At 59.6% G+C, this 16,198-nt stretch overlaps 1 protein-coding gene across 1 annotated transcript; it reads left to right on the top strand.

Moving 5' to 3' along the window:
- The first annotated feature begins 11,362 nt into the window (after positions 1-11,362).
- Positions 11,363-15,775, top strand: TMEM141 (transmembrane protein 141). Its single transcript, XM_065418907.1, has 5 exons — positions 11,363-11,464; positions 12,170-12,236; positions 14,186-14,269; positions 14,789-14,896; positions 15,460-15,775. The coding sequence occupies exons 1-5, from the start codon at positions 11,411-11,413 to the stop codon at positions 15,537-15,539; spliced, it is 393 nt and encodes a 130-aa protein (XP_065274979.1). The 5' UTR covers positions 11,363-11,410; the 3' UTR covers positions 15,540-15,775.
- Positions 15,776-16,198: the final 423 nt, after the last annotated feature.

Genomic DNA, 16,198 nt, shown 5'->3' with positions numbered 1-16,198 from the left:
TGACACAGACACTGAGATCAGCTCTGGGAAGAATCAGCTTAAGGGACTTGCCCCAGCACTCAGGTGCCCACCTCCCTTGGAGTGCAAACCCAAAGGTATATTATGAAATCTGCCTCCTCCCTCAATGTGGAGGAAGGTATGCACGGTCTCTTACCCGCCCCCCAATTATGAATTGAACAAACTAGGTTTCAGAATAAACAGAAAACAAGTTTTTTAACTAGAAAGAGTAGATTTTAAGTGAGTATAAGAGATAACAAACAGAACAAAGCAGATTACTAAGCAAATAAATTAAAACACACAAACTAAGCTTGTTTCACTAAAAAAACAGGTTACAGAATGTAATTTCTCCCCCTAAATGTTGAATTAGGCAGGATGCAGAGTTTCTGTAACTCAGAGTTCCAGTTATTCCTTCTTATAGACTGGACCCTGTCTCAGTCTGGACTCTCCCCTGCCTTTCCCTTCAGGTTAGTTCCTTTGTTCCTCCAGACACTTTCCGCAGTCCTCCTTCTTGGGTAGGCGATGGAAGAGAGTCTCCTTTGCCTTCCCTTCCACCCTTAAATAAGATTTACAGAAGGCGGGAATCCTTTGTTTCCCAAACTTGACCACCCCTCCCCCTTCCCTTTTAGTGGAAAGTTACAAGAAATCCAGGATAATGTTTAGTATCAGGTAACAAGACCACCTGACCTAGTAGTGTCACAGTTACGTCCCAGGACACCTCCCAACAGGGAGAGAGATTAATATCTTCAGTCTTGTTGTTTCTTCCTGATGGCTCATCAAATCTGATGGCCAGTCGTCTGGTGGGTGTCTTCCTAATACACACCCACTTGTAATTGTTACATAGTCCATATTCCTAACTTTAGATACAGAAATGAGACATGCATACAAATTGGATAATTACATTCAGTAAATCATAACCTTTCCAATGATCCCTTACATGAGCCATCTCACATGAAGTATATCTCAGTTATGTCATATCCATATCATAAGCATATTTTCACAAAGAATACGGAGTGTAATGTCACACTTGGGTTATGCAACTGCAAGTGGAATCTGACTCCGTGGTCCCCAGTGGGGTGCCGGGTTGGTGGAAGTTGTACCACTTTGACTCCTGCACTAGTTTTACAACCCATTTACACTGAACGCCTGGTTCTCCTCTCAGTGACCTCAGCAGAGTTACTCCTGATTTACACCCATGCCAGTCAGACCAGAACCATGCCCCTGCCGTGTCACTGTCCACTCCCGTTCCCATCCTTGGTTGTGATGTGGCCTGCCGCCATATAGGATTGACCCTTTGCGCCAGATCTGGCTCTCGGTCACACTGGTGTAAATCCAGAGTAACTCTCTGAAGGCCATGGAGCTACCCCTGACCAGTGGGGCTGAGAGCAGAATCTGGCCCTCTATCTGCTGGGCTAGCATGTCTTTGGGTCTAGTCTTGGCTGACCTGAGAAGACACCACGTTCTCTTCTGCTGAGTGGTTCTGTTATCTCCCGCTGTGTCTGCAGGCTCTACGAGGGGGGCGCCCTGCTGTACCGAGGGCCAGCGCTCAGCTATGCCTTCGCAGGCAGCGGGCCACGCCAGGAATACCGCTTTCAGCTCTGCCTTGAGGCCAGGGGCGACCGGGGGCCGTGCAGCGATGTTACGGTGCTGCCTAGAGAAGAGCCGGTGCCCAGTTGCCCCTTGGACTTCCGCGTGACAGCTCGCACGGCCACCCAGTTAAAAGTGAGCTGGGCCCCTCCGGCCGAGCCCAGCGGCCCCATCAAACACTACACAGTGTACAGGGAGGAGACCCTGGTGGGCTCCACCCCAGAACTCAGCTGTGTTGTGGGCGGCTTGGCCCCTTCCATGAGCTACCGGCTCAGCGTCTGCGCATGCACCAGCAAAGCCCAGGGAGAGAAGGCCGCCCTGCTCACCAAGACCATGTCCCTGAGGAGCCATGCCCCGGAGAGGTTAACCCTCGTAGTGCTGGGGCGCAGTGAGATCTTTGTGACGTGGGATGTGCCCAAAGCGCCCCTGGGACGCTTCTTTAACTATGAGCTGTGCCTGAACGGGGAAGTGGTGTACCTGGGCACGGCACGCTCCTACATGGCCCGCCGGCTCAGGGCCAACACGGCCTACACCTGCACCGTCAGCGCCCTCACCAGCGTGGGGCGCTGCGTCAGCCGGCCAGTCACCAAACGCAAGCCTAGGGATGAGTACAGCGATGTCAGCAGGTGAGATCTTGCTCTCACAGCCACACGGTGCCCTGTTGTCCCCAACATCACCACCCCGAAAACATCCCTGCCTTGGCCAGACCCACCACCACCCTGGTGCCCTTTTACCACCACCTCCACACCCCTCTACCCTACTCAGCACTACCACTATGACACTGCCCCTGCCTGTGTCCAGACCCGGCCCTACCCTGGCCATGTTCACCGCAGCCTCCACAGTGACACCCCCGTCACACTGTGCCACCCCCTTTGTGCCACTCCCGCTGCCCTCTTTCCTATACCCAAATGTGGCTTGCCCACCAGCCAAGCTGAGCCCACACCTTTCCAGAGCTTGGTCTAGACTGGAGCTAGGTTCTCCAGCACCATTCCCTGAGCCTGGATTTAAAGCAGTTCTTGTGTGTTGCCTGCCCCCCTAGGTGCCATTACCCCTCCCCAGGGAGCGGGCAGCCTGCCACAGCCTCAGCGCCCAGCGAGACTCCAGAAATCCCTCAGGAGCCAGGAAGGGGCAGAGGCAACGCAGGGGAGTCGCTCAAACCTTCCCCTGCCAGGACCCCGAGAGCCCCTCTCCTGCTGAGCAGAAGGGCCAGTAAATGCTGGGAGATCAAGAGCAGCGCGAACCCCGCTGCCACGCCCAGGTACGGCTCGGTGCCGAGCAGCTGCTGCAGGCGCTCTGGCTGGGATCTCTTCCATGGGGACCTGCAGGTGGGAACCAGGGGAGGAGATGGGGCAGACGAGAGACATGAGGGGATCCCGTCACCCCTGCGCACCGCCGAGGGCACAGGCCACGGGACCCTGCTGCCAGTTCCAGGGTCAGAGCTGAAGCATGGCTGGAGGATCACACCCCATGCCATGGCTGGAGGGCAGAGCGTCAGCACCTGTGCCCCCTTCGCTCTGCCCCGGCATGCCCCTGGGGTTTGATCGCTGTCCCCGTCCCACCTGAGGTGGTTCTACAGCCTGGCGCTAAGAGAGCTGCTGTTCTTCCCCCTCCCCCAGGAGAGAGCCTGCTCTGTCCTGCTCCAGACAGCCAAGCCAGGCGACGCGAGAGGCCAGCCCTGCCAAGGTGGGTACGGGCAGCACCCTCCCCCCCCCCCCACACACACAGTGGGAACAGGTCAGGCCAGGAACCTGAGACCCCACAGGCCTGATGCAACGTTGGAAGCAGCAGGGGTGGGGGCTTGGCTCAGGTGCCCGGTGGGGAAGGGGAGCAGCTGGTGTCTGATACTTCTCCATTAACCATCCCCGGGGTTCTGCTCCGCCCTCCAAAGCCCTGGTCCCTGCGACCCAGGGCCTGTTCAGGGACATGCCCAGCCAGGAAGGCCAGCTCGGCACAGAGACGAGAGTCCTGGGGCAGCTCGGCTTCTTGTCATGGGGGGACGTTCCGGCCAGTGGCCAGAGGCCTTGCTGAGAGACACGAGCACACGGCCATGCAGGATTCGGGTCCCAGGGAAACCAGGGCATGCTCAGCCCCTGGGGCGAGACGCCGCTCTCCCCGATGCCTCCGGTGACTGCTGTGGGGTCACTGCCGAATCCCCCAGTGCCAGGGAGCGGAGTGAGACCTTTCCTAGTGCCGGTGTGTAAACAGGGTGAACTGAAAACCCCCACTCGATGCACCAACCCCTCCCTTGTGCCTCCCTTCTCACCAGGCTGCCCCACTTCCCAGGCAGCGGGCGCCTGATGCAAAGAGCCTCCCCAGGCAAACTGCACTTCGGCCCAGCGGGGAGAACAGCTCAGGCAAACGTGGGACGCTGAGCAAAACGCTCTTCCCAGAGGTACCAGCAATATCTGTGCAGGTGTGTGTGTGTGTATGCATGCAACCCTCTGTGTGTATCCCTGTGCACCAGTGGGCGTCCGCATGCATCGCTGTGCGTGCGTGTGTGTTTGTGTGTGTGCTCTTCTCTGTGCATGCATGCAGGGGTGGACAGCCTTGCCCCTTTTCCAACCCAAGCAGCTGGTCAACGTGTGGGGGCTGGGGCTGTTCCCGGGGAGCTGAAATTGGTGCCAGGCAGGTATTTCTCTGATGAACGGTGACAAAGAAGGCACAAGGCCCTGCTTCTCCAGACACAGGAGGATCCCAGAACAAAAGGAGCAGGTTCTTAGCAGCCTCTTTAGCCACCAGACCCTAATGCGCTCGCTCTCTCTCTCTCTCTCTCCAGGTCACCCTGTGCTTACCAGCTGCTGCTTGGTCTTCCTCCTCTTTGCCTCTGCCCCTCTTTCTGTTCTGCCTCTTCTCAGTTTCCGGGTGTTCGGCCTTCCCTCACACAAGCACACCCCCCCCTCACTCAGCCAGACTCCTGGGCAGGGGCACATCCCCCTGTTCTCTTAGGTGGGGGGCTTCTGGTCAGCTCAGCCTGAGTTATGTTAACTGACGGGTGCATCACCCCTAGGGTTACCATATTTTGAGTGTCCAAAAAGAGGACACTCCACGAGACCCCAGCCCCGCCCCAACTCCACCCCTTCCCCAAAGTCCCCGCCCCAACCCCGCCCCCTCCCCTGCTTCCTGCGAACATTTGATTCGCGGGAAGCCTGAAGCAGGAAGCAGGTAAGCTGGGGGGGTGGGAGGAGGAGGCGCGGCCCAGTCTGGCTCCCTCCGGCGGCCGGCCCCGGACCCCTCCGGCGGCCAGCCCCGGCCCCAGCGTCTCCAGCCTGGCTCGGCTCGGGCCCTGGGGTGCCGGCCCTGGGCCAGCCCCCGGCCGAGCACCCCCGGCCCGGCCCCAGCCCGCGGCCCAGCGCGGCCCCAGCCCAGCACCCCCGGCCCAGCACTGCTGGCCCCGGCCCCTGGCCCAGCGCACCCCCGGCCGCCCAGCACCGCCGGCCCCGGCCCAGCCCCAGGCCAGCCCCTGGCCCAGCACCGCCGGCCCCCGGCCCCGGCCCAGCACCCAGCGGCGCCGGATTTTCCCGGACATGTTCGGCTTTTTGGGATTTCCCCCCGGACGGGGATTTGAGTCCCCAAAAGCCGGACATGTCCGGGAAAATCCGGATGTATGGTAACCCTAATCACCCCCAATCTCCGAGAGGTTTGTGATCTATGTAGTCACCAGGACCTCTCAGTGTAACACTGCGTACATGTGCCTGCGTGTGCATCCTTGTGTGTGTGTGTGTGTACAATGTGTGTACACAGGCTAGTGGTGTGCATGCATGTGGGTGTATCCCTGTGCGTGTGTGTGTGCGTGTGTGTACAATGTGTGTATACAGGCGAGTGGTCTGCATGCATGTGGGTGTATCCCTGTGTGTGTGTGTATATAGGAGAGTGGTGTGCATCCCTGTGTGTGTGTGTGTGTACAATGTGTGTATACAGGCGAGTGATGTGCATGCATGTGGGTGTGTCCCTGTGCGTGTGTGGGTGCGTGTGTGTACAATGTGTGTATACAGGCGAGTGGTGTGCATGCATGTGGGTGTGTCCCTGTGCGTGTGTGGGTGCGTGTGTGTACAATGTGTGTATACAGGCGAGTGGTGTGCATGCATGTGGGTGTGTCCCTGTGTGTGTGTGGGTGCGTGTGTGTACAATGTGTGTATACAGGCGAGTGGTGTGCATGCATGTGGGTGTGTCCCTGTGCGTGTGTGGGTGCGTGTGTGTACAATGTGTGTATACAGGCGAGTGGTGTGCATGCATGTGGGTGTGTCCCTGTGCGTGTGTGGGTGCGTGTGTGTACAATGTGTGTATACAGGCGAGTGGTGTGCGCATCCCTGTGCATAGCTGAATGCGAGTGTCTGCAGGTGGCCTAGGGAAAAGCCACAAGAACACTAGTGACATGAGCTGACAGCTAGTGGCACAGAACTAACTCCTCCCCCGAGCCCCATTGCCATGCAGGGAGGGGCTGGAGTTCAGTGCCTCCCTCCCCTGGGAAATGGGCTCCGGCTTCCCAGGCTGCTGTAGCTATGGACGCTGGTTCCTGAGCGAGCCCAGCCCGGAGGGACGGAGGGGGAGCCGTGCACGTTACAAATGAAGGGCAGCCCGCTGTGAGAGGTCGGTCAGACACACCTGTGCCATGCGGGGGAGGGCTCATATGGAATCACAGGCGGCAAAAAATTCTCTGCAGCCCACAGGGGGCCAACAGGCCCTGCCCCAGCTACTCCCAGCACCCCCCGGGCACCACACCAGGGCAGGAGGTAAAACCTCTTTCAAATACCCCCCCACAGAGCCTTCCTGGTGTCTCCTTCTTGTCTCTCAAACAGCTGGCAACAGTCCTCCCACTCGGGCACCCGGCTTGGCAGGGCTCACCCGGTCCGAGTGCTGTGCCCGTGTCCCTTCAGCTCAGCCGCGCCCTAGAGCGGAGGAAACCCAGGCAGGCAGCCTCAGGCCAGCAGGGGCCGGGCTACGGGCACCCCCCTGTCCTGGAGTGCTTGGGGCAGGAGCAGCTCAGGGCTCCATTGGGGGCTGCAGAGGCCAAAGCCACAAACAAGGTGAGTGCCCTCCACGGCGAGCGGCTTCCCCCTGCCCCTGCACTCCTTCGCCGGGCAGCTCCCTGGCCTGCAGGGGAGCCAGCGCCACACAGCACGGGGGGAACGGGGTGGGGGGCAGGGAGACCGCTAGGAACCGAGGGCGAGGTTGTGCTCAGCCTTAGGCATGCAATAAAGTTTTGCACTCCTGCCCCGGAGCCAGTCCCAGTCCCACTGGGAGTGTGACATGGCTCCACACTAGCGTTCCCTGCTTGGGCAGGGAGATCACAGCCACGCCCTGCCCCACCGGGCCCCCTGCACACCCTGCAGCGGAGCGGACGCAGCGCTCGGCATGTGACTGCAGCATGCCGTTCCCAGCCCCTGGCTCAGTCAACAGGAGCTCCCCCCACGGCAGCACAGGCCTCTCGGCTGCCCCCAGCGTGGGCCCAGCTGTGGAGCTGGCTCCAATGCCAAGGGCTCTCTCTTTGGAGTGGTGGGTGGGGCTGGGTGCTGGGCAAACCAAGCTAGCCGAGGCCTCCGGAGAAGCTCATGCACTCGCTGGCCTGTTAACGCCCGGGCACTGCCTGCAAATCAGACAACACAAAGGCCTTGAACTGGTGCCCTGAGGTGCAAGGCTCTGCCCGCTGCCCCCCGCCCTGAGCTAATGGCGCTGTGACACTTCACACCAGCTGCGGCTCTGCCCCAAAGCGGCTAGCAGAATGACCGTGGCTTTGCTGTGTCTGCTCTCATCCCTGTGCAGGACTGGCCAGGGCTGTAGTCGGCTCCTGCCAGCCAAGACAGCTGTGCCCCTGGGTGTATCTCACAAGGGAAATGCCAGCCTCCACCCTGCAGTGGTACCCACGAGAGCTCTCTGCCCACGGCGGCGGGATGGCCGCGGGAACGGAGCCGGGTTTAACGTTGAACAGGCAAGGGAAGACGTAGCCTCAGGGAGAGGCCACCCCCGCCTGCCGCTGTTCTGCCTTTCAGATTGGCTGGCAGGGCTCAGCCGGTGGGCCCCACAGCATGGCAGCTGCCGGGGGCCAAGCATGTTGGAGCAGGAGGGGACCTGGAGGGCTCTGACACCCAGATTCCCTGCAGGCCCCCGAAGCTTCCCGGCTAACCCCTTCCCTGCGATGGGCAGGACGCCCTCTGGCCAGACACTCCAGGGGACGTTCCACAGAGACCACCTGCTCGCCCAAGCCCACGGTAAGTGGTGTCTCTCGGGAGGTGCTCCCCTGTGCAGCTAGACCCCGGGAACACTCTGTCGTATGGCACACCTGGCACTGCCCAGCACAGTCTCCGAGCCCGGGGCCCTGCCAGGCCCCAGTCTGTGCCAAGAGGGCTCTCTCCTGTCTCCTCCCCTTGCCGGGGGCTTGTGCATTTCCAAAGTGATCCCAGCTGGCTTTACCACCTCCCTTTGGTATTGTTACTACCAGAGCTGCTGGAGGTCCCAGCTGAGCTCAGGGCACAGCCCCAAAGAGCTTACTGCCTCAAGAGACCAAGGGTGGCAAGAGGAACTAAGGCACAGAAAGGGGAAGCGACTTGCCCAAGGTCACCCAGCAGGTCAGTGGCAGAGCTGGCAATAGACCCTGGGTCCCCTGAGCCCCTGTCCAGCCCGCTAGCCACTAGGCTGCACTGTCTTCCCTTTTCTGCTCCTTTGGCCTTACCATCCTCCCTCACTGCAGACCTCCCGGAGCTCCCAGTTCTCAGGGCTATGGCCCAGCTCAGGGGGAGGCTCTGTTCTGAAGGAAATGGTCAGTGCCTCCCAGTAGCTACCTGCAGTCACAGGGCAGAGGCCCTGAGCATCAGAGCTGGGCCCTGCCTCGCGCTGGTCCTCCCCGGCCGGCGCTGCCAGGTCTCTGCACTCCGTGAGCAGGCTGGCTTGGCCGAAGGCGAGTTCCAGATCTCAGGGCCAATCCCCGTGGCAGTAAAAGCATTGAGCGTCTGTGTCTCTCCAGCCGCCCCAGAAGGAAGATGCGGGCGGGGCCAGCTGCACCCCCTGGCACCACGGCCTCAGCGGGGAAACAAGAGTTTGCAATGGAAAGCAGCCATGAAAAGCAGGTAAATGGGGACGGGGGGAAGAGGTGGGACAGCAAACAGGTGACACCCCTGCCCCCCCCCCCCGATGGGAGAGGGGAACGGGAGCCATTACTCAGCCCTGTGCTGGGGAGAGGGTGCAGTGGGAGGTGTCAGGAGGCTGGACTGTCTGTGGGCTGTTCCTGCTCCTATGTCCTGGAATTGCGGCTGTTGCTGGATTCCAGCCCAGCTGGCATGTCCATACTCCCCTGGCTTCCCTGACAGCACTGCCCTGACCCTGCTCTGGGTGCCAGTGCAATTCCATGGCCCACCTCCAGGGGGTGCTGCAGAGCTCCCCCCTCTATGGCCAGGAGCGGGCGTTCTGGGGACTAGCGACCTGCTCACTGCCACTCCCACCAGGCCAAGCCCTTCTTGCACTGAATGAGCCCCTCTGTGCTGGCCTCGGCCAGCTTCTCCCCCCCCCCGGCTGGGACATGGCCCTGTTCCAAGCGCTGAGGCTGGTGGAGATGGGTGGATTCAGTCATTTTTGCCTTCCAGGAACCGTGGCCCTTTGGATGAGAAACTGAGGCCGGAGCTACTTGTACTATGACCATGCCCTGACAAGCTGTGGTCCTGGGTAATGCCCTGTGCCATCTCCATGGCCTGACTCAGCGCTGACGGAGGCCTAGGGAGCAGGAAATCATCCCTCGAGTCTGGATTTCTCATACAGAACTGACCTGACCTCATGCCTCCGCCTACCCGAGCGGTCCCCAGGGGCTTTACACACCCTGGCTTTGATGCCTGCAGTGAAAGTGCCTGGGAACTCGACTGTCTCCCCAGACACCCACTGGCAGAGCGGAGCAACATCTCATCTAGAGGCTGGCACCTGCTCCAGCTGCCTGCCCTGGTGCCGCTCTGCAGGGAACCCAAGCCCTGGTACAGGACTGGAACCCACAACCGTTAGATTAGAGGGAAAGTGGAGACAGTGAATGTTCGGCACACCCCTGGGCAGTGAGGGGCTCTGGGTACAGCCAGGGTGGGCGGCTTGCTGGAGATTAACACACACACACTCAGTGTGTTACTCTCTGACCCCCACTGGCCAATGACAGGAGGGCAGGAAGATTACAGACAGGGCCTGGAGGTAGGGACGGAAAGTGATGAGAAATGGGGGGCCTAGAGGCCCCCTCGTCTCTGCTGTCCAGCCTGCGGCGCTGACACAGGGCCACCAGCCACAGCTCTCATCTTGTCACACACCCGAGGTTTGCCAGGCCCAGAACTCGCATCCAGGCCCCAGACACGACTCTCCTGGGATTGTCCCTAGAGCTAAATAGCTTTGGAATAAACAGTCTCTGTTCCCTGGGCACAAACAACCTGAGAGAGGGTGCATGGCAAACTTATTCCCCAACAGCGGGCGCAGCACCTTCTCCAGCACACACGTGCACATGCACGAGAGGGTGTCACACAAGGATTCACCAAACATGCCCGCTCACCAATCGCGGGTCCCCCTCCACGTCATCCACCACAGGCACCCGTCACAGAAGCAGAGGCTCAGACCATGCCCGCCCCCCACACCTGACAAAGCCCCCAAGTGGGACCCCAGGTGAGGGACACAAACGATACCTTTTCTGCAGGAGACGGACAACGCTGTGGGATTTGCGCCCTGGCGTGTGCCTGGCTCTTCCGGTTCTAGCGGCAGTAAATCATTTTCAGCAATAAAAGGGAAACCAGGGAGGCGCCGGGCGTGTGTGTGGAATGTGGGTAACATTGGGACTAAAACCAGCAGCATCTCTGGGAACGAGGTGCACTTTAAGATGCCACCTATGGAGCTGCAGAGGCGGCCACAGACAGATTCAGCTGCAGAGAGCACCACAAACAACAGACGGCCAGCAGGGGGCGCCCCCACCCATTCAGCAGCAGAGGGCGCCTCGCATCAGATGCCGCGTTCACACCCATTCTGGACTACGGGGTCCACATGCATGTTCCTCCGGTGACCACTGCACGAAGTACTGTGGGCTTCGCCTCCCCCACACGTGCACTCGCTCACCGGCAGCAGACACCCGACACAGTCACAGGAGAGGGCGCCACGCAAAGATGTTCAACGCTAGAGGGCGTCACACGCAAAAACACGCTTACACAAAACCACACCCACACACCTCACACCCACATTCACCCACAGAGCGTGCCAAATGTATACAGTACAGTACTGCCAAGGGACGGTCACACAACACACACACACGGCGATGTCTCCCACAAAGGCCTTGTCTAACATAAGTCGTTGCAAGGCCTTATGGACACGCCTCACAATGAGCAGGCCACTAGCGCCACTTACTCCAATGGGTCCCCTCCCGTATGCACAGTTCTGTGTATCCCCGTTTGTAGTATCAGGGATCTCAGGAGCACATGTGCCCACATGCACACCCGCAATCATACAACCTCTCCCCCCATGCAGACCCACGAGCATGCACACACGTGCAGACACACATGCATGCAGACACCCCCGTGCAAATACACACGTGCACACGCACGCATGCACATGCTGAGACACACACATATGGCGACAGAAACGCACGCCTGTAGCCCCCCGGCACACGCCTGCACCCCCACACGCGTAGACATGCTCACACGACTGCGCTGCGGTTCAGCGAGGGGCGCCCCGGTGGGTCACACCGGCCCCTTGGCAGAGCCGTGGCCAGGGCAGCCAGCCTGTAGATGGTGCTGCTCGCCGGGCCGGTCCCTCCCTCCCTGCCGGAGGAAGCAGGAAGAACCGGGCCGGGCGCGCCGGGAGAGCGGTCTAGGGGCTCTCCCCGGCCATGGTGAACCTGGGGCTGTCCCGGGTGGACGACACCGTGGCTGCGAAACACCCGGTCGGTGGCAGGGGCTGGGCTGCGCTGGGCAGCGGGGCGGGAGGGCTCGGCCCCGGCCCTGGCGGCTCGGATGGGGGCCCCGGCGGGGCAGGGTCCGGGGCAGGGCGCTCGGTCCCCGCTCGCTGCTCAGCCGCCGCCCAGCGCACGGGCTGCCCCCGGCGGAGGGGGCTGGTGGCCGGGGGCTGCGGGGAGCTGATCGGTGCTGTGCGCTGCCCCCAGCCCGGGCCAGGACCTTCCCTCGCCAGCAGCCCCGGGCTCGAGCGGGCCCTTCCCAGAGCCCGGGCCCAGGGCAGCGGTGGGGTGAGGGGCCGGGGCCGCCAGGGGCCGGACCGGCTCGGGGAAGTGGAGCGGGGAGTAGCTGGCATTGCCCTGGCCCCGCCGGGTGCAGGTGTCCTGTTATCATAGCGGGGCGAGGCAGGGTTTGCCCCTGGCGGGCACTGGGGGACGGGAGGGGACAGGAGGCGGCTGAGGCGTTGGGGTCCCCGAGCCGCCCGCTGGGGGTGATGCACGTCGGGAGGGACAGGTGAGATCCCCGGGCAGGTGGCGGGGGTGGAAGCCAGGTACGGGGCCCCTCAGCGAGAGCGGATCAATGGGGGACCCAAGGAGAAGCAGGTTCCGGGCAGCGAGGGCGGAGACTCGAGCCCAGGGTTTCCTCCTTTGTGGTTTTCACCCCATCTCGTCTGCTGCCCCCAACTCCCTTTCCAGGGGCTGCAGGAATACGCTGCGTGCCAGTCCCACACGTTCATGAAGGGCATCGGGACCTTTATCACAGGTAGGGTGCAGCGGGCAGCCCTCCTGCTCCTCTGCAGGCAGACACCGTCGGGGCCACTGGGCATCACGGGGCCTGGGGGGGGGAGACCGGCCAGGTTTAGGGCACTAACAGCCATCCCACCCCCACCCCCAGCTCTTTGGCTCTCAGACTGCCCATTTGCATCTCTCCCCCCTGCACCCCCCCATCCAGCTCCCAGCAATGGACCGGCCGGAGCACTGGGGGCTGAGCCAAAGCTCTGGGCATCTTCCTCTCTCTGAAGGGCTGCCCCCCCTCTCTGATTCTGCGGAGTTTTGCTGGGTTTAGCTGGGGCTGCAAGAGGGACCAGTTCAAAGCCCAGATGCCCAGTGTGACAGTGCATGACTCCTCCCGGGGGCTGAGCCTGCAGGCGTCACACTTCATGCCATGCTGTCCTTAGAGCTATGGGCCCAACTGGGTTGGGGCTGTTGGTACAAGGGTGAGAGTCCATGGGAAAGGCAGGGCACTGCAGGAGTGGTTCAGCTGGTGGCACTCCTCCCCCAGTGCCCCAGCCTGGCACTACGGGCTGCCATCGTTTGGAGGAGAAATCAAAGCAAGGTCTCATCCATGTGTAACTATCTCCTGTCCAGTGGGACTTTTGCAGGAGTCAGGGAATTAACCTGGCCACTTTCAGCTGGGTTATTGCATCCTGCCCCCCTGAATTTTCCTGCAGCTGCAATTGGCTCTGGTATTCGCAAGAGTGTTGTATTAGCAGGGGATGTATTAGCAGGGTATGTATTAGCAGGAGTGTTGTAAGCAAGACACAAGAAGTCATTCTTCCGCTCTACTCCGCACTGATTAGGCCTCAGCTGGAGTATTGTGTTCAGTTCTGGGCGCCGCATTTCAGGAAAGATGTGGACAAATTGGAGAAAGTCCAGGGAAGAGCAACAAAAATGATTAAAGGTCCAGAAAACATGACCTATGAGGGAAGATTGAAAAAAACTGGGTTTGTTTAGGCTGGAGAAGAGAAGACTGAGAGGGGACATGATAACAGTTTTCATGTACATAAAAGGTTGTTACAAGGAGGAGGGAGAAAAATTGTTCTTCTTAACCTCTGAGGATGGGACAAGAAGCAATGCGCTTAAATATTGCAGCAAGGGCAGTTTAGGTTGGACATTAGGGAAAACTTCCTAACTGTCAGGGTGGTTGAGCACTGGAATAAATTGCTTAGGGAGGTTGTGGAATCTCCAACATTGGAGATTTTTAAGAGCAGTTAGACAAATACCTGTCAGGGATGGTCTAGATCGGGGTCCTCAACCTTTTTCTTTCTGAGGCCCCCCCCCAACATGCTATAAAAACCTCCACGGGCCCCCCTGTGCCACAACAACTCGTTTTCTGCATATCCAGTAGATGAAAAGCCAGGGCTGGCATTACGGGGTAGTCAGCAGGGCAATTGCCTGGGGCCCCACGCCACAGGGGCCCCCGCAAAGCTAAGCTGCTCAGGCTTCGGGTTCAGCCCCGGGTCCCAGTGAGTCTAACGCTGGCCTTGCTTTCTGCTTATTTTGGCGGCCCCCCTGAAACCTGCTCGTGGCCCCACAGTGGGCCCCGGACCCCTGGTTGAGAACCACTGGTGTAGATAATACTTAGTCCTGCCATGAGTGCAGGGACTGGACTAAATGACCTCTCAAGGTCCCTTCCAGTCCTATGATTCTTCACTTCCTGTCCTAAATTGTTACCCTGGAGGGGCTGCATTCAGTGTTGGCTGAAGGGATTCCTGTATTGTACAGTCAGCAATGCTTGTTCTGTGCTTTGGGGTCTCTGGATGGAAGGCACTACCATTGCCATGTCTTAGATTGCGCTGTTGCCCAGCGTGTGCCGGGCACCTTCCAAACCCAGAGGGAGATGCAGCCCCTGCCCCGAGGAGCGTGCAAGCTGCGACAGAGAGGTCAGCTGCAGTAACTGCATCCACACTCACGTGGGTCTCGTATTAACAGGCATCAGCGCAGCTTTCGTTCTTCAGAAGCTGATAAACAAGAAGCTGCCCTACCCCCTGCAGTGGAACGTGCTGCTGTCTGTAGGTCAGTACTCAATGCGCGCTGGGCCTCTCAGTCAGCCCCCGTCCCCCAGAGGTTCCATCAACGGGGCAGGCATGCAGCATCTGCCCTTCATGGTTACACTCGTAGCAGTCCAAGGTCCTGGGGTTTGCCTGTAGTTCACGAGAGCCGGGAACAGGACTCACAGCTCTGTCTTACCAGAGGAGGATCCTCCCTCGCTCCCACCTGTCTATTTCTCTGTGATTTATTGAAACCCCTGCTTCTCTTTAAAGTGCTCAGACTGGCTCAGGCCACCTGCGCTCACCCCCCCCCCCCCCAGTGAGTGTGTTTGCAGTGGCACCTGTGGACTTCCAGGGGCTCGCTCCTGATCCACGCGAGTGAAAGTGAGATCAGAATCCGAGTGACGAGCAAAAGGCGGCTCAGAAACTGCCAGCCCTTTTCACGCAGCCCCAGCTGTTCTTTACAGAGAGCAGGACCCCACCTGCTGGGAAGCCTCTGCTTCCAGTGGGACTTGGAAACACCCCTGCCTGTTGGTGCTTTTAGTTGCAGGTTCAGTCGCCAGCTACGCAGTGACCAGGGTAGAGACCCGGAAGTGTTCCAACCTCTGGATCTACCTGGAGACAGGACAGTCCCCGCAGGGAGTAGCCAAAGGTGAGAGGCATTCAGTGCCCAGGCAGCAGTCACCTGCTGTACTTGGGGCTCCGTGTGGCTGGTTTCACTTGGGCTGCATCTCCATTTCTGAAGGGTCCAATAGCGTCCTGCGCTTTGTCATTTAACCAGACCGGGGTGGCAACAATCGCTATACAAATCCCACACACCTACAAAGCCCAGGCTGGAATTCCAGGCCTTCCGCTCTTGTGCTCAAGGAGAATCCCGTTAATTCCTAGTGTCTCTCCTGAAGTTCCACAGGAGCTGTGCAAAGGGTTCTTAGTCCCCAGAGAAGGATGGGGGATGGGATGGAACGGGCTGAGAACCCCCCTACAATAGCATCCTGGGGTCATGCTGGTCTCTGATCACCTTGTAAGGCGATACTATGCCAGCAGGGAGCACAGGGAAACACACCCAAAAGCAGGTGAGTGCGGGTGTCTCTGCTTGGGATCCCGGGAGCCTGGTGTGCCGTCTCACTGAGTTACACCAGGTGGTGGGGTGTGTGTGTTTTTATCAGTGTTCCTGGCCGGTCTGAGTTCTGAATAGTTTTCTCTCATCTGTTGCAGAAAATCTCCACAGTCCAGATCCCACAGAGAATGCAGAAACGAGGGTGAGAGGAAACAAATATGGAGACAACATGGAATAGCTGGGGGAGCCTGGAGCTCTGTCCTGACTCCTTTACCAATGTGTACCACGTGACCGGGGCTAGAGCCGCATTGCGACACCTGGGGAGCGAGGAACGTCCCCTCCACTGCCCATTCATGAGGCTTGGGGAAGTGCAGGGAAGGATTTAGGGTGGGGTGGACGTGGGGTGTGCAAAGCCCCCAGACGGACTTTGTGTGAGCAGCAAAGGTTGGAAAAGTAATAAAAATATATAGCTAAAAATGGACATTTTGGACAAAGTGAAGTTTAGGGGTGGTCGGGGTCACTTACAGAGAAGGGGGAGGTATGGGGGCAGAATGTGAAATCATTGGGGGGGCTACTGCGGGGGAAAGGCCCAGGGAGGGGGTGTCCCCCAGAGTGGTCTGGACGCTGGCGTGGAGGACGCTGCTGGGCCCGTCCCTGCCCTGGGGGTCTGTTCTGCCCTCAGTGCTCACATGGAACGTCCAGGAGCATCAATAGCCCATACGCTCACTAGCGGGAGAGAGGACACCCCCATGTTGACTGCTGCACTAGCGGGAGTTCTGTGTCGGGGCCATCTGACCCCCGCCCTGAGCCCTGCATCGCTATTACACAAGAACTACGTTAAGAGAACATTCAGGTTGCAAAGTCAAGTGCTCAGAAGTTCAGAAAAGCCCGAACTAA

Source organism: Emys orbicularis, chromosome 18 (genome assembly GCF_028017835.1).
Source record: "Emys orbicularis isolate rEmyOrb1 chromosome 18, rEmyOrb1.hap1, whole genome shotgun sequence".
NCBI lineage: Eukaryota > Metazoa > Chordata > Testudines > Emydidae > Emys > Emys orbicularis.
Note: the sequence above shows the minus strand (reverse complement) of the source record. Positions and strands in the feature narration are given on the sequence as shown.

Excerpts from the sequence above, each read along its gene's own strand:
- TMEM141 (XM_065418907.1), top strand. The coding sequence starts at position 11,411 with ATGGTGAACCTGGGGCTGTCCCGGGTGGACGACACCGTGGCTGCGAAA. Across the intron at positions 12,237-14,185 it reads CATCGGGACCTTTATCACAG|GCATCAGCGCAGCTTTCGTT; the intron begins GTAGGGTGCAGC and ends TCGTATTAACAG. Across the intron at positions 14,270-14,788 it reads GAACGTGCTGCTGTCTGTAG|TTGCAGGTTCAGTCGCCAGC; the intron begins GTCAGTACTCAA and ends TGGTGCTTTTAG.